Here is a 25,502-nt window from a genome sequence, read left to right as displayed (position 1 = left end):
GAGTCACGTCTTGAAAGTAATCGAACACAGATACCAGCATTAGCTAACCGAAGTTCATGTCTAAGAGCTATTTATCGCGCCACAAAAATTATGTGTTATATTAATTCTCTTACCACATACAATAAATATTTGTCAAAGAGCGTCGAGCCATGGCACAAAAAGTGAGCCCTGTGGAAGTGAATCATTCTGTCATAAATGGCGACTGCAGCAGCCCCTACATAGTAAACTGGTGCACCGTCCGAGTGCGTTGCCTTCTGCGATATTTTTTGTTATCTCGGAAGGCAGCTATTCGAGCCGACTGGAGCGATTTAAGGGCGGAATTATCAGGCCATAATGACGTCGATAGCGCCACGAACCCCGGGATGACCTGGCCGGCTTATAAAGATTGATTCTCGAAAAAATAGCAAAGCTAAGCACACCAACGTAAGAATCGCGAGCGCATCACCATACAGGGGGGGGGGGGGGAGGAGGGGGGGGGCATAGCTTTATCGCAGAATGAAAGTTTGTCATAAAGGACTGACCCACGTGCACAAACAAAATTAGATCCACGCGTACTCGCATATTCCTACTGTGTAAAATACTTCTATAGCTTCTGATTGTATGCAGTCTAGAAACAAGTTTTTTTTTTTATTCATCCATAAGTGCCAGAACATTCGGCGTGCTACACGAAAGTCCATTCGGGCAAAGATGAGTTCAGATCTATGACGACCTCATGCTGCAGGATATACCCTACCGGGCAACAACCGAGAAGCACGGTCAACAGCCGTCCATGAGGAAAACAACCGAGTTTTGCAATGTCAGTACACTGCGAAACATATCCATTTAGCGTGCGAAGCCCGACTCATTCTAGATATAGTCAGCTAATAGGCGCCTCAAAACCACACCGAGCTGACAATACGAAATCGCACTACATTGAATACATTTCGAATAGCGAGTTAAATTATCAGCACAGCGGCGACATGAACAAAGAACAAGTATTCTGACAGCCCATAACACTCTTGGCCAGTGGCGTAGCGGGGGGGGGGGCTCACATTGCAGCTCGGCCCCCTCCTAAGAGGAAACATTAGGTCGGATGCTCCTATCTAAATACATGTAGAAAGAGAATTCGTTTTTCTCTGCAACCACTGCACCAAATTTGATGAGGTTTGTAGTATTTAAAAGAAAAACTCATATTCTAGTGACTGCTTGTTTCGAATTATCGATTTAGGTCGTCGATATTTTATTAAAAAGTGGCAAAAATCGAAAATTTTCAGAAAATGAAACAATGAAGGTTACAACTCTGGAAATCAGCAATGAAAATTAATATCACGATTCCGTGAACTGCATATTATAGTACATCTACCGCAGACAAATTTGATATGTTACACATGAGCCTCAAAAAATTAAGTATTATGGAAATACGGCTCTTGCAGAACCCTTGTACATAAAATAACCAATTCACGTAAGATACAAGAAGACATATCGAATTTGTCCGCTTTGAATGGTGTAAAGGATGCCGTTTACAGAACCGCGATATCTGTTCTTGATGCAGAGCTATTAGTTTGTAAACTTCGTCCTTCTATTTTTTTCGAAGTTTCGAATTTTTCTAAATATTTCAAACAAAGTTCCGGCCCTAAATCGAAATTCCGCTTCCAAAAGACACTAGAATTTAACTTACTCTCTCAAATGCAACAAATTTCATTAAGAGCGATTCAGGAGTTATCTCAGAAAAGCATTTCTGCATTTTACATGTATCTGAATAGGCCGCGTCGGAGTGGGGCCAAGCTAAAGCTTCCTCTTAAACAATTTGCCTAGGGATCAAATACATGAATAATAACTGCATTGCCATTGCAAAAGATGCTGCAAACGAATTCTTGAACGCTACGCACTGTCAATACAAGTAAAATATGTATTTTTCGTAAAATATTATACTCGTATGTGCCAAAAGTTGTGCCCAACATAACTGATGTCAATGCTTCCATGTTTTTGTCTATTTAATAAGTGAATAAAATGTCACACGAGCTTTAGAACTACATCAGTTAGATACCAGCAAAGCAGTGCATGCCGCTGATATGAAAAATGTAAAGGCCATAAAATGGACAAGTTGAGGACAAATATGTTAATGAAACTTTGTCATTCAAGATCCTTGTTTACATTCATGTACATATGCAACGGCCACTGAAAAATCTCAATGACGCTGTCATTTGTTCCAATGTATTAAGCAGGAGCAGCTGTCACCGCTCTTGTATCGTGAGTAATTGCACCGAAAGTATAGTCGCAGCAGAGAGCACGTATAAAAAGCAGGAGTTCTGCAGAATATACGAGGGCGAGTCAAATGAAAGTGAGGCAATGCGAATATATGACAAACGGGGTACTTTATTTAAAAGTAGCCTCCATGAGCATTTAGATATTTGTCCCATTGACTAACGAGTCGCGTAATTGCCGCCTCATAAAGCTCCTTGGGTTGCTGCTTCAAAACGTCTGCAACTGACTTTCACGACATCTTCCGAGACAAATCTGGTTCCCTTGAGCTGTTTCTTCGGTTGCCCCAAAATGTGGAAGTCGCAAGGCGACAGATCTGAGCTGTATGGCGGATATTGCAGCGTTTCCCACTTAAACTTCGCCAGTTTTGTACTAACCACATCAGCGACGTTGGTACAGGCATTGTCGTGGAACAAGATGACCCCATTCGTCAATTTTTCACGTATTTTGTTCTTGATTGCGACACGCAGCCGATCCGGCGTTTCACAATCTATATTCTATCAGCAATGGCCCCTGACGATCGAAAAATAAAAGTGAACAACACCTTTCCGGCGGAAATGATAGCCTTTGCTTTCTTTGGGGGTGGTGAATTCGAATGTTTCCATTGTAAGATTTCCCGTCGTGTTTCAGGCACGTAGTAGTGGCACCATGGTTCGTCCCCGATGACAATTGCAGACAAGAAATCGGCACCCTTATTGTGATACCGGATCAGATGAGTAAAGGTAGCACCGGACTTATCCGTATTCTGGCGGTGGTTCAAAATCTTGGGCATCCATTGGGCACACAAGAGCCGATAACCGAGATGTTCATGAATTATGGCGTGAACGGTGACGGTGAACCAAACCGTGACTGATGTTCACACGCTCTGCCAGTTCATCGATGCTTATCCACCGTTCTTGTGTCATCAGCTCATCAACCTTTGCAATTTCGTTAGGGGTGATTGCACGATGGCTTTGGCCCGGTCTGGGATCGTCTTTGCAACTTTCACGTCCTTCTTTGAACCGTTTGTTCAAACGCTTCACAGTAGCCAATGAAATGCAATGTTCAATGTACATGGCAGCCATACGGTGACTAATTTCTTTTTGGGAAACACCTTCAGCTGACAAAAACCTCACGGCACCACGCTGCTCAACTTCTGGAGCGTCCATTACGTCACGCAACCATGTTCAACCCAGTGTACGAGCGCATTAAAGAACATTTATCCTCACACCTGCGTGCCACTTTTGTAAATGAGAGATGCCTGCGTGCTACGCGCAGGCCTTGCAGATAATGAACAGAACCATAATTGCGCGGAGTGGGTAGGGTCACTGTCATTTGACTCGCCCTCGTACATTATAAGTGCGAAGATACAATGGAATATACAAATGCGAAGATACAGCTTGATAAATGGCAAAAAATTGCCACTGGAGACAAAGTTCACTGCACGTATACACAAAACCTCGCAACAAGATATCCAAACATACGTATAAGTCACCAATAAATCTACGTATCTAAGAAAAAGTAATGGTATATAATGGGTCAAACAAAGCAAATAAACATGTTGGGCAATCACAGATTCACGGAATCCTAGATCCCGCCCCAATTCCATCCACTCCCCCCGATGCATTGCGCGCGACGGAAGGCGGCGCGCTTGCTCCCCGCTTTTCTTCTTTGCGCAAAAAAGACTAAGCCACCATCGTTGGCTCACCCATTCCCCCTCCCCCTCCCCCCCCCCACGCTTTCACTCGCACATACAGCATGCGGCGCGCGGTCACGATGTTATCGCCCTTGGACTTTATGCGGAACATGAGGGCGACGGCGACGGCAGGAATGCGCCTAGAGTCTCCATATAATTGCTATCGCAACAATAGAATAAGTGTGTCCGGCAGCTGAAGCGTCCCATGGTCTATTACTTTCCGCAAAAGATGTAACAAAATAGAACTTACACCATGCGACAATTCGCTGCGCCGCAACGTTTCTTCTTTTTTTCATTTTTTTTTGGGGGGGGACCATAATGAAAAAAGAAAACGCAAAGTATGTTGGTCACAATCGGATGTCTACTTTGGGCAACTAATGTGGCTATTAAAGGAATATCGAAGAAAACACGAGACGCTTGGTCCACCAAGAACAATGCGCATACTGCTCGGTATCCTACACCGGCGAGACAAGACTTTCTGGAGAGGTTGTGCTCAAGCGAACGCGGTGCAATCCGTCGAGTCCCCACAGTGATGGCGGCGAGCGACCATTGTTTATTTTTCTCGTCTGCTATCTAGAAAGCGTCCAAAACTCTGCCAGGCAAAAATGCACTCGGCCAGAGAACGCGCACCGAAGTGCACCGCGCGGTGGTCGGGGCAACACGAAAAAAACGCATGCGCTCTGGCTGGCTCTGGCAGCCCCCGGGTAGGTAAGCGAGAACAAAAAAAAAAAAAAAAAAGAAAAAAAAAATATGAAGGGGCTTAATGTGCCCTCCCGATTAAAAGTCGAAGTAGAAAAAATAAATAAGAGCATAGTTGCCTTGGCTGGCTTTAGTGTCTTCACTGGATGCTTTGGCGCAGGTGAAAAAAAATGTTGATATTTTTTTATGTGACATGACGGCACGAATGAACCACCACAACGCTTCGTCCCATCGGGCCTCACTGCGGGCTTTGTCAACTTGTCTGATAGTGTGTTGATGTAGCTTGTCTCATTGAATGGCCCGTTGTACGACTTCGGAAAAGTTAATGCACCTTTGGCATCAAATATTTATGGGAACATTAAACTTACAAATTTCCGCAATTGAAAATCTAAAGCACACGTTTGGAAATGTCAATGCACCTTTCACATCAAATGTTTATGAGAACTTTATACCCATAATGTTTCGCAATTGACATCCACGCGCTTCGTAGATTCCATGATAGAGTGTAGATTCCGCGGCCTCCGCGAGAGGCCACGGCGAGCCCGTTTGTCATCAAAACGCCATTGAAACTTTGTGCTCGGATGGGGCTGCTTGCGTTATGAGACTCCCGGTGCATGGGCGTTGCCGCGAAATACAACCCGAGTTCGCAATTTTCGCGGTGAAATGGCTTTTCGAGCGTGAAAAAGACGTTCTAGACAAAATCCAGAATGATTTCCTGCGCCTGAGGTTGCTTTGGTCGGCGGTGCATGGACAGCACGAAAAAATTTCGGGGGGTGGGGGGGGGGGGCTGAAGCCCCATAAGCCCCCCCCCCCCTGGCTACGCCCCTGCCCTTGGCACTAAAAAGGTGTTTTCAGTGAACAATACACACTTACAGAAACGAAAAGGTTGTTTCGGTAATCAAAACACCCTTACACCCACATTTTTGCTAATTCCTGCACGGCAAAATGGTGTTTTTGGTGCTCGAAATCCCCTAAAAGCTGGTAAGTGGTTTACAGTGTAGAGAAATAAAAAGTTTGAAAAATGAATGAGGTTAACTAGCCGCCGAATAAGAAGAAATGCTCGTATAAGGGGAATCCCAGCTTTAGGCGCCTAAAAACTGGCCACACGAGAACGGCCGCATGTTAATGACCAGGGACTTTCGCAGTATACGTCGGCCATTACGACGATACGACTGGGAAATAAAGCTCTGCAATGTACGAAGAGAAAAAGAAAACTTTCAACGAGCGCGACGACAACTCGTGCGAGTAGAGGCGCAACAGCAAAGGGCGCACCGAATCAAGCCCTTCCCAGCATCTTCCACAATGATTTATAGAGCACCACGATGGGCGCTGGCTTCTCACTCGCGAACGCATGCGGCAGAGCGACGAGTTTCGCATGCAAATTCTCCCAAAGCATGCGCGCACCGACGCATATGAGCGCCTGGAACCCCCCACACGAGAAAAAAGAGAAAAAGAAACAGCTCATGTATACACATGCACGTACGTAAATCACCGAACTAACGGGTCGGCGCTTAGCTAACCTCGAGAACATTCATTCGATAGACTTTCGATTCTTGGTGCTCGCAATTTTTTTTTGCGTTATAAGAGCTGGAAGATGCGAGAGTCACGCCGCTGTCACAAAGGCCGTCGCTGCGACGAGCGTGGACCGCATGCTCGACCCATGGAGACGGCCAAAGTTTCATATGAGACGCGAAGACCTGAGAGATGCAGTTACGCTTCTTTTCCCCTGGTGTTGAGAGACGAGGTCTCTGTGATATAGCTCGACGGTGTAAGAGTTGGGGTCGGGCATGTGAAAATGGGTTGCTAGCCCATGCCGTCGTGCGACTCATCCACGCTAAGGACGTTGTTCAAGGGAGGAACGCGTTCTCATGGGTAATGAAGAGAAATGGGATTTATTTACGATATCTACATGAAGGGTGGAGAACGTTACATTTCATCAGTCTAGCATGACTGAAAAACGAAGCCCCCACAGTAGCCGGAAACGGCTGCTTAAAACCTTCTTTGACCTCCCTGCCGCCCAACCTTCGTCCAATCGGAACGTTCAGAGTCGTCGAAAGGCGAGGGTTCACACACTTTGGTTCACTGCCCCCGCTGGCCGATCGTAACAGCAGGGGCGAAGTAGCAGACTAGAAGCGTTGAATAAGTATGACAAACACTGTTTACAGGCGAACTATCTACACGTAGCTAGATGTTAGAGCCCAGGACGCTGTACGTAGTATTGAGTCTCACCGTTCTACCTCTGCGTCGTTACCGTCACGACAGCCAGCGAAAAGGAGGAAACAGTACAGCGCGGCACGGATGAAGTAGTGCTCTCTCTCGCTGCTAGCGCTGGTTGTCTAACTGGACTTCTCTGCCCGAGGCTCTCGCATACCGACGGACACATGTCGATGCTAGCGTGCACTAACCTTTCTGTCACTCCTACAGGCGCCAAGAGGGGCCAAGGGCACCGGACACTACGGCGCTACCATATGAAGGGGAGGGGGGGAGGGATCGGGCAATCGGTTTCGCGGTCACCTCTCTTTCAACCTGTGTAGAGCGAGAGCTGTGTCATTCGGTCATTTACTTGAGTCGGTCTGTCTTCCCTAAGAGAACACAATTGGTCACTGCTGTCAGTCACTCCCGGCCTTACAATAATGTATGCGCTGTTAGATATGGGGCCGTTTCCTGAGCCTACTTCGAGTTCCCCAGACCACATCGAATCGCACCACTGCTAAGTAAGGAGCGCAGAAACACGGATGCCACATTCCAGAGGCGCGCACGTGCCAACAAGTTGAAGGCCCCCACTTCGTACGCCGCCGGTGGAGCTATTCAATGCTTGACTCTTCCAGAAAGCGAGGGGGAGGGGATAGCCCGGCACTGTTACAAGTAAAGTGGGTCCCGAAGCAAGACGGCTGTGATGTACCGGGAAGGCCTGGCAGCATAGCCCCCATACGCCCATTGTGCCGACGCGTTGCAAGCCAGCGAGGCAAGACCGCAGGGAGAAGTAAGACACCGTGAAATTCTGCCCGCCTTGGTCCACCGTCGCCCCCACCTGGCTATTGTGACGGCGAGTTGTAAGTCAGCAAGGCAAGACCGCAGGGGGACCAAGCGGCGACTCTCTTCGCCGGGTATGACACCATCGCACGGGCGCCTACCATTGGCCGAAAATGGCGTCATCTGAGCGGGCTCGCCCATTGGCCGAACGTCGTTTTAAGCCAAGACACCGAAGGGCTTAAAAGACGCAGACCGGGAGCAGCAGAAGAGCATTCTAGAGAGATTCCAGAACATCCCTTGATTCATCTCTCTCGAACTTCTTGCGACGGGCCGCAGCGTCCGATTTGCTGCCGGCCCGAAATGACTCTACGACTGTTAATTGACTCTCACTGTAAATAATGTAAATAAACCTCCCAAGTTTTTCATCTCGAAGTCCCCCTCAACTCCTACAACTGGCGTCAGCGGTAAGATTTCCTCAACTCCTACAGCGCTTAAAGGGACCCTAGAACGATTCTGATGATTTTTCATAAAAGTACTAACTCTTTAGGGTAGGTCGTTCTGATCATTAAGTGACACATTTAAGCGCTCCGCGTAAACAGTGTAATTTATTATAAGGTTTCAAAAATGTACTTCGCTACCGATAGCAAGGGCGCCACGCCCCTGAGCTCTCAGCTGCCCCACCCCAACTGACGCATGTTGCCTATATGACGTCAGTTGGGCGAGCTATCTGATTGGTTACCCAGGTAGAGACATCAATAATTTATGGTGAACAAATGTTCTTCGTAATAGTTGGTTAATTTCTTTCTATAAAAAAGAAGGGTAACAGAAAGAGAACACCCTATGACAATTTGTCACTACATTCAAGCATTTCTGGCGCACAGCAATTATGTCGTTTGCTTAAGTTACAACGTTCTCCGTGTTGACGTGAGCTGCGCAGTCAGTGCATGCTGGCTTCGAGCTTTCTTTTCGCGAGCAACATGGATCCCCCTTGTTACGCTGTAGGCTGAAAATCTAGCGATCGCCAACATGTCAAGCTGCGACATCGTGTCCGTCTGCAAGACAACATACGAGTGGTGCGGCTACAGTGCACGGGCAGTCGGTATCCGTTCGGCGCCAGCATCTACGCGTTTGCAGCCGTCACTTCACGCCGGAAGATTACTACCATAATAAAGAGCTTTAGCGTGTCCGGTATTCAGGTAAACGCATGCGCAAGAGCACTGGGCCTGGGCGTTTCACCGGATGAGCGGAGGCCCAAACGTGAACGGTCTGCACGGTGCAGCCACCTGGTGGCACAGAGCTCAACCAGACAAACACAAAGCTAATATAGCAGTAACCAAGTGTATTATACTTTGCTGCTGATGTAAATTTTCGGTAGGAGCCTAATCATGAAAACATCGTCTATTTAAATGTTTGACACTTGGTTACAGCAATAGTAGCTTTGTGTGTGGCTGGTTAAGCTCTACGCCACCAGGTGGCTGCACCGTCCAGGCCACTCACGTTTACGCTAAGCCACTTCATCACAGCAGTAGTAGCACGGAGGGGCTTTAGTTTACACCTCCGCCTATCCGTCAAAACGCCCAGCCCGGCTGCGGTTACCGGAATGCCGGACACAGTCGACGCTGCGACAGAACGCTCGCAACAAAACGCGCGCTGCTTGGACAGCTCTCGCGGGGGATCGATGGCCAGGCGGCTAGCGCAGAAGTTGGAGAGGCTTCGGGCGCTGGCTCCAAGACAACTGGAAGTAGACGACACGATGTACCATCATGATGCAGAGCCAGTGAAGGCGGAGCATAGCCCCGATCCCTCGGCGAACTAGATGAGGAGAAAATGTATGCCTAGGGAGGAGGGTAACTTGCAATCGCCTGTAGCTCTCTTAATTTGAGATGCTTCACTTCAATTGTGGCGCTAAATTTTACTGTAGCTGTAACCTCTATGCGTCTACAAAATTTCTCCGCCGTTTCAGGGACCCTTTTGAATGACGCATGCTCGGCCTTACAGATGTAGGATAGCCATAACAAACGAGACCGCCAAGAACCGCATTAGATGGTCTAAGTTAACCACGAAGTTGCAGGTGCGCGATAAAACGCAGCATACCGACAAAACAGGAACATAACGCAAGGTAGAAAAAACAAATACACTAAAAAAGAAGAAACACTCATTCTAAAAAAAGTTCATTGTGGAGTAAGCGACGCAATGACGGCAGGGGAAAAAGGGGAAACATTTAGCAGACCAAGATCGTTTTTGAAGATGCCAAACGTCGAGGGACGGCACGTAATTCAATAGCGTGGGCGGAAGCACAATTTATCGTCCAAGTATATAATGACGTTGAGCAGGGAAAGACGAGTGCAGTATTCAGACACCGCTCTCCTCACTCAAGAATGAGAAAAGAAAAATGCTGATGTGCGGAGACCATCAGAAAAGTGATTAATTAGCAGTAATTCCCCAAAGTCTTAATTACTCAACCTGGGACGAGCGCAGCGCGTAAAACAGCCGCGGCGAGAGGCTTCGTTCGCTCCACGGAAAACGCTTCGCAAACGAATGGCGACATGCGTGAACTTATGTGAAGCCAGCGTAAGAAAATAGTCGCGCCGTGGTTAATTACGCGCTTCGCAAGCTGTCGAATTATAATTACGGCGCCATCGTCGGAAAAGTTTGAGTTAAGGCAAGCATTGTGTTACCGCTGAAGCAATGAAAGAAATAGAAAAGACAATTGCAAGACAAGTTGGAAAAAACATATCGAGTGGAAGAGCACAGCGCAACAAGGCATGCTTCGCGGTTTGGTGTGCACAGGATGCGAATCACGCTGGTCTGTATTAACGAATGGTAGAGCGGCCGGCTGCGGTGTGCGCCAGCGTTACCTGGAGGTATAGCTACTGGGTTCGAGATCTGGCCCTGGATGATGTGACGATTCTATTACAATTCTTTCTTTTAAGCGTTTCGTCAGCGGTCAAAGAGGCGCTTCGAATAAGTTATCACCAGGATCAGCCGGTCGTGAACGGTGAATGATAAGAAAGGAATAGAATCGAGTCAACGGAATTGCTATCAATATAGGGATGCGAGCGCCTCGCACGGCCATGCGTGGCGTTATCCCGGCGCGGGCCCATAGTTATTTTTTTCTTTTTTTCGCGCGACCAAATATGCGCTCTGAGGTGCGCGCCACGCGTACGCCGCAGCCGACGTAACGCGTCAGGCGATAAATAAGCAGCGTGTCGGTCGTCGTTGTGGGTCCGTGAGGTGCATGTTGAGATGCTTCGTCTGTGCCAAAAAATTTGTTTGCCAAACGGCTTCGAGTCTATATCATTCAACGGTGCGCCGATTATGCATCCAACGCCATTCCTAATGCTACCGTACACGCGCTATAGTCTACAGGATGCACTTGATGCGCGCAAGCATGCTGCTTATCGCCTACAACGACCGGTGCCCACAGCCTTCAAAGCGAATGCGTGGATTTGTTCGCCATATATAGCGCGAAGAACAGAGGTGGTGTTTTGGACACTCAAGTTCCATCATATTGTCGAATTCGCCATCTTGTCAGCTCTGATTTCCCGAAAGAAGTGCTTACAGCGTCCCTGATTGGCTCAAATGCCACCATTACAGAATTTGTCAATATGGTGGAGTTTGACAATGTCTGGAATAGCAGGTCTCGCAGACGTCGCGATAAGACAACACATGGCCACGCATGAAGGGAATAGCACGCTTTTATTTTTTGAAGTTTGTCCTGGTCACACGCTTTTACAGTGATACAAACGCACTTTATTAGACATGATTTACCTTCGACGAAGCGCAAAAGAGCAACAACAAACTTAGAAGCAAATAGTGACAAGCAACACATTGCTTTTAGCTCACAGTGACTGTTTTCGCGACTGCTTCAGGAACTTGTCGGTGTAAACTTGCTCTAAGCCATTACCCCATATTGCATTCTTTCACCATGCGCTGAAAGACTTCCAAATGGAGAATTTGGGGACCAAAGAAATAAATATTCTCGCGAACCGAATTCATTTTTCGTAAAGCTTGACGCCACACTCGTATACTCGTAAAACGAGCCCACACTCGTAAGGTTTACGAAAAATTCGGGCGAGTTGGCAAGCGGGCACACGCTCATTGCTCACATGAATGCGAATCGCGATCAGAATAACAGCACCCAAAGCGGGAGGGTAACGCGCGAAAGGAGCGTGGAAACCAAACCACGCTTCTGCCATGTGTGTGAGCACGGCCGCTCCATACCGGAGAAACACGTGCTCGTTTGCCATCGGGATCGAAGTAGCCTGACTCGATAATCGAACTAGCGATCTGCACGGGGCCACAATTCACAATTATCCGGGCCGTGAGCAGGGCGAGGCTGGGAATTGCAGCCGGAGACGACCGGCGCGCACGAGCAACGCAGGGCCTAGCAGCATCGTATCCTAGAACTAAAGAAACCATTGTCTTTCTTAGGCTTCACGTTCGCCGCCCAAATATTGCGTGTCTACACATTTTCACGCTGTCCCATGCGCCGCTGAAATGCGCATTTTACACCTCAAACTACATGCCACACCTGCTTAGTACATTTGATGCTAGACGCCTTCCTAGCCAATTACCTTACGTGAGACGTGATAACTTTGAAAGTTCATACGACGAAAAATTTCCACGGCGTTCATCCATGTAAACCTGACAATTAAGAGGCAGTTGCTGTGCCTACACCTCAAATTTCCTGGTAGTGCGACCGTCCCTGTTTACGTATACGCTCGTTAGCGCACTCCACAACTCAAAAACAATATCTGTCCCCCCACAAAAAAAAGAAAGAAAGAAAAATTAATTGCGCTGCGCAACGTTACATTCCTTCACACACGACAGGCCGCCCTAAACAAAGATGCGCGTTGCATCAACACGGTAACGGTGTATATACAGACGAGCACGCGAGGGGATATAGGTGAATAGCACGCGTTTACCAACGACGCCTCGGCAAGGACCACAAGTAGTTTCCTGGGGAAAAAGAAAGGACAGGAAGGCTGGCAACGAGTTGCCCCTTCGCGAGTCATGCTTCCGGTGTGCGCAATGCGCAGAAAGGCCCCGCGTGGCTGCTCCAAAACGAGAGTAAAACGTTTCGATGTCGCCAGCCTAAACCGAGCGCAATGCGGGCTCATTCCGAAAAGCAAAAGCCTACAAGAGACTTCCACACACAAAACAAAGCGACACGAGTAGCAAAATACGATGCGGAAAATCAGCGCGCAGAGCAAGCCTTCGCTACAAGCGAGTACAGTACACGGAATACGAGTAAGGACGACACGACGGGACTGGGCGAGAGCTCGGTGGCTGTAACGTGAGCCCCCGCGGTGACCAAGTTACGCCAGCGGCTGAAAGCGATGACACAACACGCGCGGGGGACAAAGCGCGTCCGTTCTCGCGCGCAAGAAAACGCCAGGCACGCACTGCGGGCTGACTCAAAGCGTCCGGCAGGCACTACAGGCGGAGCCAAGGACGGAACACCGTCTTTGGGAGAGAGCTTCCAGCGGCGCGTGAAGATACGACACGTCGACGAGGAGGCGCGGGAACGGCGAAGGCCTCGCGTCATCGCAGGGACTACACTCTTAGGCAAAGTTACACCCTTTGGCTTGCCCCTTCTGCCACACAACAATAATCCTTATCTGCCTTGATGCGTTTCCTTTCTTTAACGCTGCGAGCCCGGAACTTTCCAGTAACGAACCGCACGAGCGTTATCAGAAGGGGCACTCCAAATGGTGTAAACTGTTCCATGCTGATAACGAGCGTGCCGTTCGTTACTGGAAAGTACCGGGCTCGCAGCGTTAAAGAAAGGAAACGCATCAAGGCAGATAACGATTACTGTTGTGTGGCAGAAGGGGCAAGCTAAAGGGTGTAACTTTGCCTAAGAGTGTACCGCGCTTGCGGATCGACGCCGTCGCGGTGCGTGCTCCCCGGTTGAGCGGACGCATCCAGGGTGCGTTGTGCATAAGCTATACCAAGTGTCGCAAAAGAAAGGCAACGCTATTCGTGGCGAGGCCGGGACGGAACCAAGAGAAAACGAGCAGATCGAAGGAGGCAACGAGGCCGGAACAGGTAGTAAATGCAATGAGGCGATTTGCCTCGGGAAGCCCAACAGAGAGAACGTTTGATCGAACTTTGAAGCAAGAGCAATGAGCCTAATAAGTGATTGCGGTAGCAAGATCTGTGGCGCCAGTGCGTATTGATTACTTAAACCAGATGGGAAGAAACTTGACAGTGCCGAAACCGGATATTTAGGTGCGGATCGGGTATTTAAATCAATCACCTTAACTTAAGCCCAACTAAAATCGTTCAAAACACTGCTTACACTAATCACGTACGACCGTAGATGCACGCGTATAGAAGCGCTACGGCTCTCTCTAACAAAATAACGAAATGTTGCGAGACGTATACAAACGAGCGAAGCGCCCACGTTTGAGTAGTTTTTACAATTGGAATTACCCGAGTGTATAATAGAGCGAAACCATTCATAAGAATTTAGGATCGAGCCGTTTATTGTGAATGTGTGAACGCACAGTAAGTCATGCCTGCGGGTCAAGAAACTTCTGCAAAGGCGACAAGGTGTCGAATTCACTAAACTTTCCATTCGTAAGTTCTCTTTGCCACAGCCTGGCATGGCAGCCTTCACTAATATCTACAGCATCAGGACCGGTTGGAATTTGCTCCCACGAACAATTCTAGCGTAAGAACTTTTTTGTGTATATGGGCACAGATCCGAATTCAGGTGGCTCAACATCAAACTTACAACTAACTCAGAAAAAAAAAAAAAAACAATCTAATGTAACAGAAGTATATGCGGGTGTCCCACGTAACTTTGGCGAAACATTAAGGATATGCAAATACCACGTAGCGGGACAGAACTAAGGTAACGTTGTTTGCCGTCGCTTGGAGATACGCAGATAGTTCTACTGCATTCTACCTAATTACATAATTAGTCTTAATCAATCAATTTCTCAAAAATTATAATTCGATGAAAAGTGCCAATGCGAAAAATTACACAAATGCGCGCAAAGTGCCTCGAGCAGCCAGTCTCGCGGCAATTTTGCGTGCATTTGTGGGCTTCTTTCAAGCTAGGAAAAACACTTTTATGTAGCACGTGTTGAGCGACAGAAAGCTGTATCGGGAGTTCTTCTTTCTTTTCATATTGCTCTAGAATTTTTTTCATTTACACTTTTCATCTAATTATAATTTCTGAGAAGTTGTTTGATTAAGACTAATTATGTAATTAGGTAGAATGCAAAAAAAAATTATCTGCGTATCTCCAAGTGACGGCAAACAACATTACCTTAGTTCTGTCCAGCTAACTGGCATTTGCATATCCTTAATGTTTGGCTAAAGTTACACGGAACATCCTGCATACCAGAATTAGACACGGTATTGCTACTGCCTAAATTTGGGCCAGATCGACACAATTTCAAGGAATAAATTTCACACAGCTAATATTTTTCACGACATAAGTAAACTGCTTCCTTGATTATGCAAAAATGAGGTGAGGCGTGCAGACAGGAGACAAGAGTAGAGAAGTGGACAACACGAACGCCGACTATAAACTGAAGGGAGCACTGAGGCGAAAAAGAAAGAAGACACAAAACTCACCTCTCACCTCACCTCAATTTCGCATAATGAATCCTTACCAACTAGCTCAGCTTTCTGTCGTTCTATGCTTCCTTGAGCAAGTACCTCAATATTTATACAAAGCCTTCCAAGTTAAAGCATCAGTAATTTAAATAACGTTATGCTACTTAGGGACGTAAGCCGGTAAAAAAAAAAAATCGGGACAAAGAGTTTTTTTTTTTCGTTTTCTTTTCAACCAGGATGAAATTGAAGAAGAAAGAAAGAGCTTCATTGCGATGCGACTCCTTTTGATGCATATATAACTTGGTCAAAAGAAGGGATTTGGGAGTCTGCGAAGCACCTGGATCCATCCACGTGGTGGCAAGGACTTTGCTTCAAGCAACCCTTGAGCCCCCTCGCCTGTCGCGTATGGCAGATCCCCCCCCCCCCTTCTTTTTCTGCGACATGTGAATGAAACTAGTCCGATTTTGGAAATGTGCGTACCAAGCCACGCAACAGGCTCGCAGAGTATCGCGTGCAAAAGCTGGCGTAGGAGCACTCGAACCACAATCTCCGGAAGGCTTCGTCACCAGCAGGGCGAAGCGTTGACACATCAAGCGGAGATGAATCGGTCACAGATTGATACAACTGTCGATCTTGACGCTTTCATGTGAAGTCAATGCTTTGACGACGTGAAATCACGTGCCTAGATTTTGAACCCGGAAGCTCTACTAGAACTTTTGAGATGCAATAATGTTAACAGTTACAGTCTTTTCATTGCTAAGAGAAATAAACGTGTCGGTTTTTTTATAGCTCTGTGCGCTAATCGCCTTTTTTTTTTTCTTCAAGAATTTTTCGCATTTCTTTTTTGAAAAAAGACATGAAAGAAAGCAGTATTTTTTTTTCACGCCCCCTAAATTTCGTCAAGTTTTGCATCTCTAATGCTACTACAAAAATGCTGCTTGCGCAGATGATTGATGTGCTTTCGCGGACACAATCTGCGCGAATTAGTAAACAAATATCGAATTATAAACAAATGTGAATTACGCGAGCATGGTATATATTTAGGTTATAAACTTTAAGACTACAATCGAATACAACTCAAACGCCCCATGTGGCCCAGCTTACTGTGCGGAAAAGGGTGGAGGTGGGGGGCAGTTGACTTTTCTCTTGATTCCGCCTGCTCAGAGCAGGCGCGCAGTTCCACCCGGCATCTATTGACCCTTTTCGCGGAGCAGTTTGTCCTAGGGAAAGGAGATGGCGCTTTCGGCAGCGCGCCGCACGTACCCTCAGCGACAGCGCACGAATACGAAATCACTACCGCTTCCACCTTGCTTCTGTGCAATCAGCTGTCGGAAATGCAACCTGGTTTTCGCGAACGGACTGTGCTCCAATCGTGCCGGATTTAATCATGTGGATTGAATACGTGTGCAGTAGTGGGCTGCAAAAAGAGTGACTGGCATTATAGCTGTTTCTCAGTGGCTATGGTGTTGGGCTGCTGAGCACGAGGTCGCGCGATCGAATCCCGGCCACGGCGGCCGCATTTCGATGGGGCGAAATGCGAAAACACCCGTGTACTTGGATTTAGGTGCACGTTAGAGAACCCCAGGTGGTCGAAATTTCCGGAGTCCTCCACTACGGCGTGCCTCATAATCAGAAAGTGGTTTTGGCACGTAAGACCCCATAATTTAATGTTTTTTTATTTTTTTCCTCTCCGCTTTTCTTCCTTGCGCACACAAGACTGAGTCACCATCGTCGGCTCACCCATGTCACTACCATGCCACTGCCACGCCCCTACGATTTCACTCGCACATACAGCCTGAGGCGCGCGGTCACGATGTTATCGCCCTTGGACTTTACACGGAATACGACGGCGACGGCAGGAATGCGCCTGCACGCAGTGTCCATATTATTGCTATCGCAATAATATAAGAGTATCCGGGAACTGAAGCGCCCCGTGAGCCATTACTTTCCGCAAAAGAAGTAACAAAATCGAACTTTCACCATGCGACAATCCGCTGCACCGCAACAATGTCTTTCTTCTTTTGCAGGGCAGGGCCACCGAAATGAAAAAAAAAAAAAAACACACACACAAAAAAAAGCATGTTTGCCGCAATCGAACGCCTACTTTGGGCCCCTACAACGTGGCTACCGAAGGAATACCGAAGAAAACGTGAGACGTTTGGTCCACAGAGACGCATACGCATACTGCTCGGCATCCTATACCGGCGAGACAAGACTTTCCGGAGAGGTTGCGCTCAAACGAACGCGTTGCAATCCGTCGAGTCCCCATAGTGATGGCGACGAGCGACCATTGTTTCTTTTTCTCGTCTGCTAGCCAGAAAGCGTCCAAAACCCTGCCAGGTCCAAATCCACTCAGCCAGAGAACAACGAACGCGCATAAAAGTGGTCGCACGGTGGACGGGGCAACACGAGAAAAACGCATGCTGTTAGGATTGGGGGCTCAATCCCAACGCTCGTAATCAGTTGTCAAGATTGGAGTCGCGCATGAATTAGAAGGTAGCTGGCCCATGCCGTCGTCCAACTTACCCCCGCTGAGAACGTTGATGAAGGGAAGGACAGCTTCTGATCGAGAACGAGGAATATGGGTTTATTTACAGTATCTACATCAGTCTAGCATGACTGCTTGAGAAAGTGTCCTGAGCCGCCGCGCAACAGCGGTTTATAAACACTCGGTTCCCCCCCTCGATCCCAAGGTGACGGAAACGTTCGTCCAGTCATCGTAAACAAGTCGCCTCTCTGCGGGACGGTTTACACACACACACACTCACACACACACTTCCTTGCGCGAGGTTCACGGTCCGGAGCTGACGTCAGACGGACTTCGTAGAACTCGGGGCTTGTGTCAGGAAAGGTGCCTTTTATTCCCCGAGCTGACCCCTGCAGCGCGGCCGGGTGCCCATTGTCTTGCGTCTTGGACGGCGCGTGGGAAGGGGCCTTCGTAGACGTTCCCGCGGCAACTGCCCCGCTCATAGCAGAACAGGTCGGCGTTGGTGGGTTCGGTAACAATAGTTGGTCCGCCGAACGCGTTTAGTCACAACGGCGACGAGGCTAGAGCGTACCGGTGGCGTTCCAAGAAAAGTTGACGCACGCTGTCGCAACCGGCTGGCAAAACTTTCACGTCAGCGGGCCGTTCTTAACAATGCTCTCTGGCTGGCTCTGGTAGCCGGCAGGTACGGAGAACAAGAAAATTGAAGAGGCTCAATGTGTCCTCGCGAATAAAAGTGAAAGTAGCAAAAAAATAAGTAATAATGCGATTACCTTTGCTGGCTTTAGCGTCTTGACATTGACGCTTTGGCGCAGGTGAAAAGAAATGTTCGTATTCTTTTCTGCGACATGACCCCCACAACGCTTCGTCTCATCGGACCTCACTGCGTGCTTTGTCAACTTGTCTGATAGTGTGTTGATTTCGCTTGCCTCGTAGTATGGTTCGATCTACGACTTTAGAAAAGTCAATGCACCTTGGCGTCAAATGTTTATAACAACATTAAACCCACAAAGTTCCGGAATGGAAGATCTAAAGCACGACTTTGGGAATTTCATTGCATCTTAATTTTTTTCGCATCAAAAAGTTATGAGAACTCTATACCCATAAAGTTTCCGAATTTAAATTCATGCACTCCGTAGATTCTGCGGCCTCCGCGAGATACCGCGACGAGCCCCCTCGCCATCAAAACGACCTTGAAACTTTGAGCCCGGATGGAGCTCCTTGCGTCATGTGACTCTCGGTGCATGGGCGTTACCGCGAAATCCAGCCAGAGTTCGCAATGTTCGCGCTGAAATGTCTTTTCGAGCGTCAACTATACATTCTCTACAAAATACAGAATGATTTTCGGCGCCGGGGGTTTTTTTGTCGGCGGTGCATGACAGGACGAAAAATTTCGGGGTGGGGCTGAAGCCCCATAAGACCCCCCCCTCCTCCTGGCTATGCCCCTGCTTAGCATGGAATAAATATTTTTTAAGTAACCGTTCACAATCAGTTTTTGTCAACAATCGAACATCTAACTCCACCCCTGTAACCTCAGGCGTCCCTCAAGGGTCCGTCATTGGTCCACTTCTATTTCTAATTCACATTAATGACCTACCAATGCATGTATCTTCGAATATCCATATGTTTGCAGACGAGTGCGTAATTTATCGTAAAATTAACAGCGTTTCAGTCTCTTCAAAACGACCTCCGAAGTGTTCATGAATGGTGTAACCTTTGGCTAATAGAACTAAGCCCTAACAAATGTGAGACTGTCTCCTTCCGCCGCCGTAGAAATCCACTTGTTTTCTCGTACCAAATCACTGACACCAACCTTGAACTAGTTCCTTCCTACGAATATTTCGGAGTAACCCTTTGTAGTGCTTTAACCTGTGCAACGCACATTACGAACATCATGTCATCTAACAAAACACTCGGGTTTTTGAAATGCCCTTTGCGCCACGCCCCAAAGAAATGTAAAATTACTAGCCTATCAGACTCTTGTCAGGACGAAATTAGAATACGCATCCCCCATTTGGAAACCGCATCAAGTATATCTCATCAATCAACTCGAATCGCTTCAAAATCGAGCTACAAGATTTATTCCTTCTAAGTTCTCTTACGACGTCAGCATATCGGCCCTGAAAACAGAATTGGTTTATCAGTGCTTGCAGCTCGTCGCCGCATTGCTAGTCTTTGTTGTATTTTTCACAAGTTCTTTTTCCAGCTCACTCGGCAAGCCACCATACAATCTCTCCCCGGCACGCATCTCCAGTCGCACCATGACTTTTTCGTCTTCATTTTTTTTTTTCATGCAGCGACAGACTGGAACGCCCTTTCTAACGAAATCAGTCATAACCTGTCCTTCGACATTTTTGAACACCGTAACAAATTACCTTGCACTGTAATAAAAATATGGTTTTCGATTTTTCCTGTATGTACCGACCGACCCCTTATGTAACACCCCTTCAATGGGGTCCGTAATCAAATGAGATGAAAAAAAGGCATCTTGTCAGGACTCCTCGCCACCACCTAGCCTCTCTACCAGCGAACAGACAGCACACTTCTTTCAGCCAAACGGCAATTGCACATGGTGAATCACTACCAGCGTGTTTCACTCCTGCTGCAAGGCCTTCGATTCCTCCACGGTGCCTCGCTCAGTCAAAAATTAACCTAACAATACCATGGAATCACGAAAAAAGCTGATCTATCATCGTCAGCCCTTAAACAGCTCACGTTACTACTTTTGTACCAAAACTACCGTGACTCTACGCTTCTCTGCACTGATGAATGTGTCCTTCTAAACAGCTCCGCTACGGCAGTTGATACCAGCGGAAGTTACAACCATCAAATTTAAGACGACTCATGCGACAGCGTCGACGGCAACAGAGCTCGCAGCGCTCCTTACCGCCCTTCATTGCATCGGTGATGAACCGCCCCACAAGTGGACGATCTTCTGCGATTCAAAGACGGCACAGCAGTCGCTACTGTCACCTTTATTACGCGAACCGCACGAACAGCTAGTATTTCAGATTGCAGAGACGATCCACCATATAAGTGATGTAGGCCATGAAATAACCTTCCAATGGCTTCCAAGTCACTGCGGAATTATCGGCAATGAACGGGCCGATCAAGCTGCCCGTTGAGCCCATACTGAGTACCACCACGTACCAATACCGCTTTCTAGAACTGAAGCAGCACGGAAGCTAGCTTGCTCGCCAGTGCACCGCGTCGCAATGGAATGAACCACATTTCAGGAATTCCCGACTATACTTCCTTTATCCCACATTAAGCCTTCGAGTCCCATCAAAGCTTCGCCGTGGGGACGTCACGCTTTTGTATCGACTGTGGTTGGGCTTTGCTTTTGCCAAAGCCTATGTGATCCGCATAGGGATGGCCGACACCGCAACCTGTGACCACTGCGGCCATGAAGCATCGATTGGCCATATTTTGTGCGATGCCCGCAGTACAGTCCACAGAGGGAATCTTTTCGCCACGAACTCAACCACCTGGACGACCGACCACTATCGGAAGAAGGAATTCTACACCATCGACCGGACCTAACGTCACAGAAGAATGCCGTGCAAGCGCTACTGGCGCTTCTTGCGATCCACTGGCCTCTGTGAACGTCTCTAACTGGAACGCCGTTCGTGTATGTGTGTCTCTTTGTGTGCATCTTTTTTAACCTTTCCTCTATATCCTCTTTCTATCCCTATCTCCCAACGCCAGTGCAGGGTAGCAAACCGGAGACTAATATCTGGTTAACCCCTCCCTGCCTTCATCGCTCTCTCTCTAAATCTAACATACGAGCTTTTTTTTTCTTCATTCCATTCTTTATCGAAACACAGCAGCTAAGCCACTGCGGCGATGGAACCTGCGACAAGGATAACGACAGTCTTCAGCTCTGTAAGATAAACATATTCCGTCCGCCCCGTAATTATTATATTAATAAATTTTCTTATTAGCCAGACAATGGCAGCAGAACTAGTAAACTAAATTAGGTCAACTGCTGTAGGTTTCCGTAGAAAATATATTTACTGAAAGCAAAATGGCCTGTATAATTCACTCGTATCTACCCTACGAAAGAGATATTGAGATTGAAAAATGGGAGTGTAAGGAATGTAGGCCAACGCCGGTCGATCGGCCGCAAGCCGAATGGGTCCTCAGTGAAGAAAAAAAAATAACCTCACGGTGCTCGCATTCACACAGCTTGCAATGCATTCTGTAAGGTCGCTTTTAATAACGGGCGCAACTTACGCTTACAGGAGCACCGATATTGTACCACTTGCTTTATTTTCACTATTTCCAGCACATAATTTCAAAGCTCTGGCAGATAGCGCAGTTCCGTCTTTTCGGACAATCCCGGTGAAGAAACACAACTGCGGTATTTGCGAAAAGTAGTATTCTCTTTATTTCTTTTTTAGGGGTTGGAGGAGAAGGGTGAGGAGTTGTCAAAAATGGAAATAAAACAAATGTTATAACGCGACAAACAAACAAGCACAACAAACACATTATTTTATGTGTGTGTGTGTGTGTGTGTGTGTGCTTTTTTTGTTTGCTTGTTGCTTACTTTTCTGCAAAAAAACAACATGATTGCTCATGACACACTTCGCCACTTCACAAACCCAATTCATCAAGACAATGTCATTATTTGAATGTGTTACTGATAATTTCGGGTGACCTGGAATGATGATCAAAAACAAAACAATTCGGTCGAGCTCGAAAGGCAGTCTAAATGCTACGCAAGGAACAACCTCTCGCTTCAACGAACGGAAGGGAGAGCTTGCTGCCAATACATGGTCAGACAAAACCTCTTATCGAGCGTCGAAACATTCCTATATTTCCTTACTTTATTTATTATAGCGTCTTCAGAATCAGCTCCTAGGACATCGCTACCTTTTAAACCATGATACCACTTCCGAAGTGCAATGCAGGAAAGAACGAAGAGCAGGGCAGAAATAAAAGCCACAATCCAACTCACCTTCTTTGGTGGTGAAGCTGACCACGGGGGTGTCGTTGACCTCGACAATGACGTCGCCCGCTTCGAGCTGCAAACGGGAGACAGCGGGAACGACCGACATAAGTTACTTACGTCGAACAAACTGTGGGGGCCAAAACAATAACACTTTCAAAACGCGAACATAAAAAAAAAGACCGAAACGAAACTTGGCCAGCAACAGTAGCCACACGCGCGCACAGCGAGAGGGAAAAGAAAAAAAAAACAAGAAAAACAGACAGTGGCGCCTTTAGCTCAGACGCGCTTATGTATAGTACGCTCAAGTTTTCCTCGCACGACCGCGAGAAGCCATCTGCGACGCTAGTCTGGACGGTGGCGTATGGTGAAGATGCCGGCGAAGGCTCAAGAAAAACGGCGTAACGACAGCACTGCAAGAGACAAGCACACTAGGCAGCGAACACATGAAAGGCGGGGGAAAAAAGGCAAACAAAACGAGCAAGCGAGGGCATATCGCGGCCAGCAGCAACGGTTCAAGACAAATTGCATTACTCGGCGACCGGCGGCGGCGACGACGATTGCGTCTACAGAGTCCAGCGCGTCGACCCAAGAAGCCCCGCTCCGAGGTTTTTTGCCCGGAGGGTGAGCTACTTCTTCACGGACAGAGATAAAAAATGAAAGTAAAATCACGAAAGGAGAAGAAAGAACGTTCGAAGCCGCGGAACCCCGATGGACCAAAGAGGCGACGTCAAGCAGGGGCATCGTAGCCACGGAAAGTGCATCTCATGTCCATCGTTAGCCGACGTCAGGCGCTCACACTCTTGAGCGCTGACGCGGAGCCACGTCTCGCGACGCTAGGACGGACATCAATCAACGAAAAGTCCGTCGCAGGCGAATGGTTTTGACAAGCAGCATGTATGCTCAGTCCGAAGCAGGGACAATCGCTTTTGTGACCACAGGTGGACAGCTTTCCTCACCTCCCAATTTTAGAGCCTTCTTCTCACGTCACAAGCACTGATAGGCCACCCCGCACTTACTGAATAATTTATTCCAGCGTCTCCCTCACCTTCAAATTTTAACAATAAAGCGCCCGCCAACCCCACCGCACCACACTAAAGCAAGAAGTACTCACTTGTGTGACATGAGAAAGTTCCACTGATCTTTTTTTCTAGCCGACCGCACTAAATAATGAACATATAATAGAAATTTTCCCTTGTGGTAAAAATGTACTGAACTAGCCGACTGCAAACCACACGGTGAATAATGATTTGAAATGTATAATATCCATTCTTATAACTTTAAAAATGTAGCGATATCTCCGTGATCTGAAACTTCAATGCCCGTTTTGCAGCTGCCTTCCTATTGGTTGTAAAAAATATGAAAGCGCTCCCGCGTCGCTTTGTCATCTTTTCCCCTAATTTCTACATTCCGTTTAATTAGACAATCATTCAAGAATTCATGAAGAAAGCCATTACACGAAGCATTAAGTAATGGTTACAGCTAAAGTCACTTCGTTGATATACGCATGAGAATACGACTGTAAGGCTAGTTTTGATTCATGATCATGCGCTGTAACTTCTGTGTTCATACGTATTTTACCCTAATGTGTGTTGGTCCTAGTGGAAGAAGTCTGATATATGCTGAACTGTCGACAGCGTTATTACAATAAAGCGGAGTCATCTTCGATCTGTTTGTGCTATATATATGTATGTATACTACAAACAAATCGAAATATAGAAAAACTAAAAGAAGGGGAACCGAGCGGTCCGGTTTCAGTAAGTCACAGCCACATAAAGCCAACAGAATATGACAACAAAGAGAGCATAGTGGACACTTGTTCATTTGATTGAAACGTAGAAATTTTAAATACAGAGAACTGAAAGAGGATAAAAAAAAATGAAAAAAACTGGCCGAAAGTGGGATACGAACCCACGTTTTCAGATTACGCGTGCGATGCTCTTACCAAATGAGCGACCGCAGCGCCGTTTGACCAACCACTTCTTTCTTTGGTATTGATGTATGTTGTTAGGAATGGCCGTACGGGGTGACAACGTGCCTGCTATTTCAGCCCGCTGCACGTATTCCAATCCAACCAGACGGGGCGCACTTCAGAGAACTGCGGATAACCGGCAGCCACGTGTAGCGGGGTCAGCTCAGGAATGTGGTACTCGGCAGCGCCACCCTTGACGGAGCAGAGTTCTACGAAGCCCTCTGACGTCGGCTCCGGACCTTTACACCTGTGTGTGTGTGCAACACGAGTATGTGAGCCCGCCTCCTCCAAAAGGGCGGGTCATCTTCGGTGACGTCGAACGGTGACGTCGAACGATGACTGGACGAACGTTTCCGTTCGCTTGGAATCAAAGGGGGGGGGGGGGGCGAGAGCTTATAAGCAGCGGTTGTCGGCTGCGAGAGTGTGCTCGTTGTCGTTGCTAGAGATGTACTAGTGAGCTGTGTGCTCGTTGTCGTGCTCGTCGTCGGGAGCTGAGTGCTCGTTGTCATGCTCGAACTACACTAGTGAGCTGTGTGCTCGTAAGCTGTTTGCTGTATGCGTCGTCTTGCAGGCTCCATTTGGGAGTCACGCTAGAGTGTCGATGTATGGCCTGTTTTAAATGTAATTCCTGCAAGTAAACCCTGCTCGCCTAGTCCTGTCGTCCCAAGGTCCTCCCTACGACTACGACCACTCCAATCTAATAATGTGTACTAGTTACCTCTGGGATCGAGTGTTTGCCAGCGTCACCACTCACGGCCTTAGCGGCGGATGTAGAACATCCTTTCTGGCGCAAGGTGTAATGTAATAAAACCTCGTGTGCTACCTGAAGGCATCAAAAGCTGCCGGAGACGAAACCTTGGGTATTGTTACGATCCGCCTGCAAGGGTACTGCTCTGCAAAGCTATCTCAGCCCGCTGCAGGTGCTTCG

The 25,502-nt window shown here is 47.6% G+C and overlaps 1 protein-coding gene across 2 annotated transcripts in view; it reads right to left on the bottom strand.

The window, feature by feature from the left end:
* Nucleotides 1-25,502, bottom strand: part of LOC126548498 (PH and SEC7 domain-containing protein 1-like) — a 425,618-nt gene that overhangs the window by 203,583 nt on the left and 196,533 nt on the right. For both annotated transcript variants that reach the window (XM_050196708.3, XM_050196709.3), the window contains exon 2: nucleotides 22,612-22,678. In XM_050196708.3, the coding sequence (XP_050052665.1) occupies nucleotides 22,612-22,678 (67 nt within the window). The remainder of the gene's footprint in view (nucleotides 1-22,611; nucleotides 22,679-25,502) is intronic.

This window comes from Dermacentor andersoni, chromosome 1 (genome assembly GCF_023375885.2).
Source record: "Dermacentor andersoni chromosome 1, qqDerAnde1_hic_scaffold, whole genome shotgun sequence".
NCBI lineage: Eukaryota > Metazoa > Arthropoda > Arachnida > Ixodida > Ixodidae > Dermacentor > Dermacentor andersoni.
The sequence above is the reverse complement of the archived record's forward strand: the minus strand, read 5'-3'. Positions and strand labels throughout refer to the sequence as shown.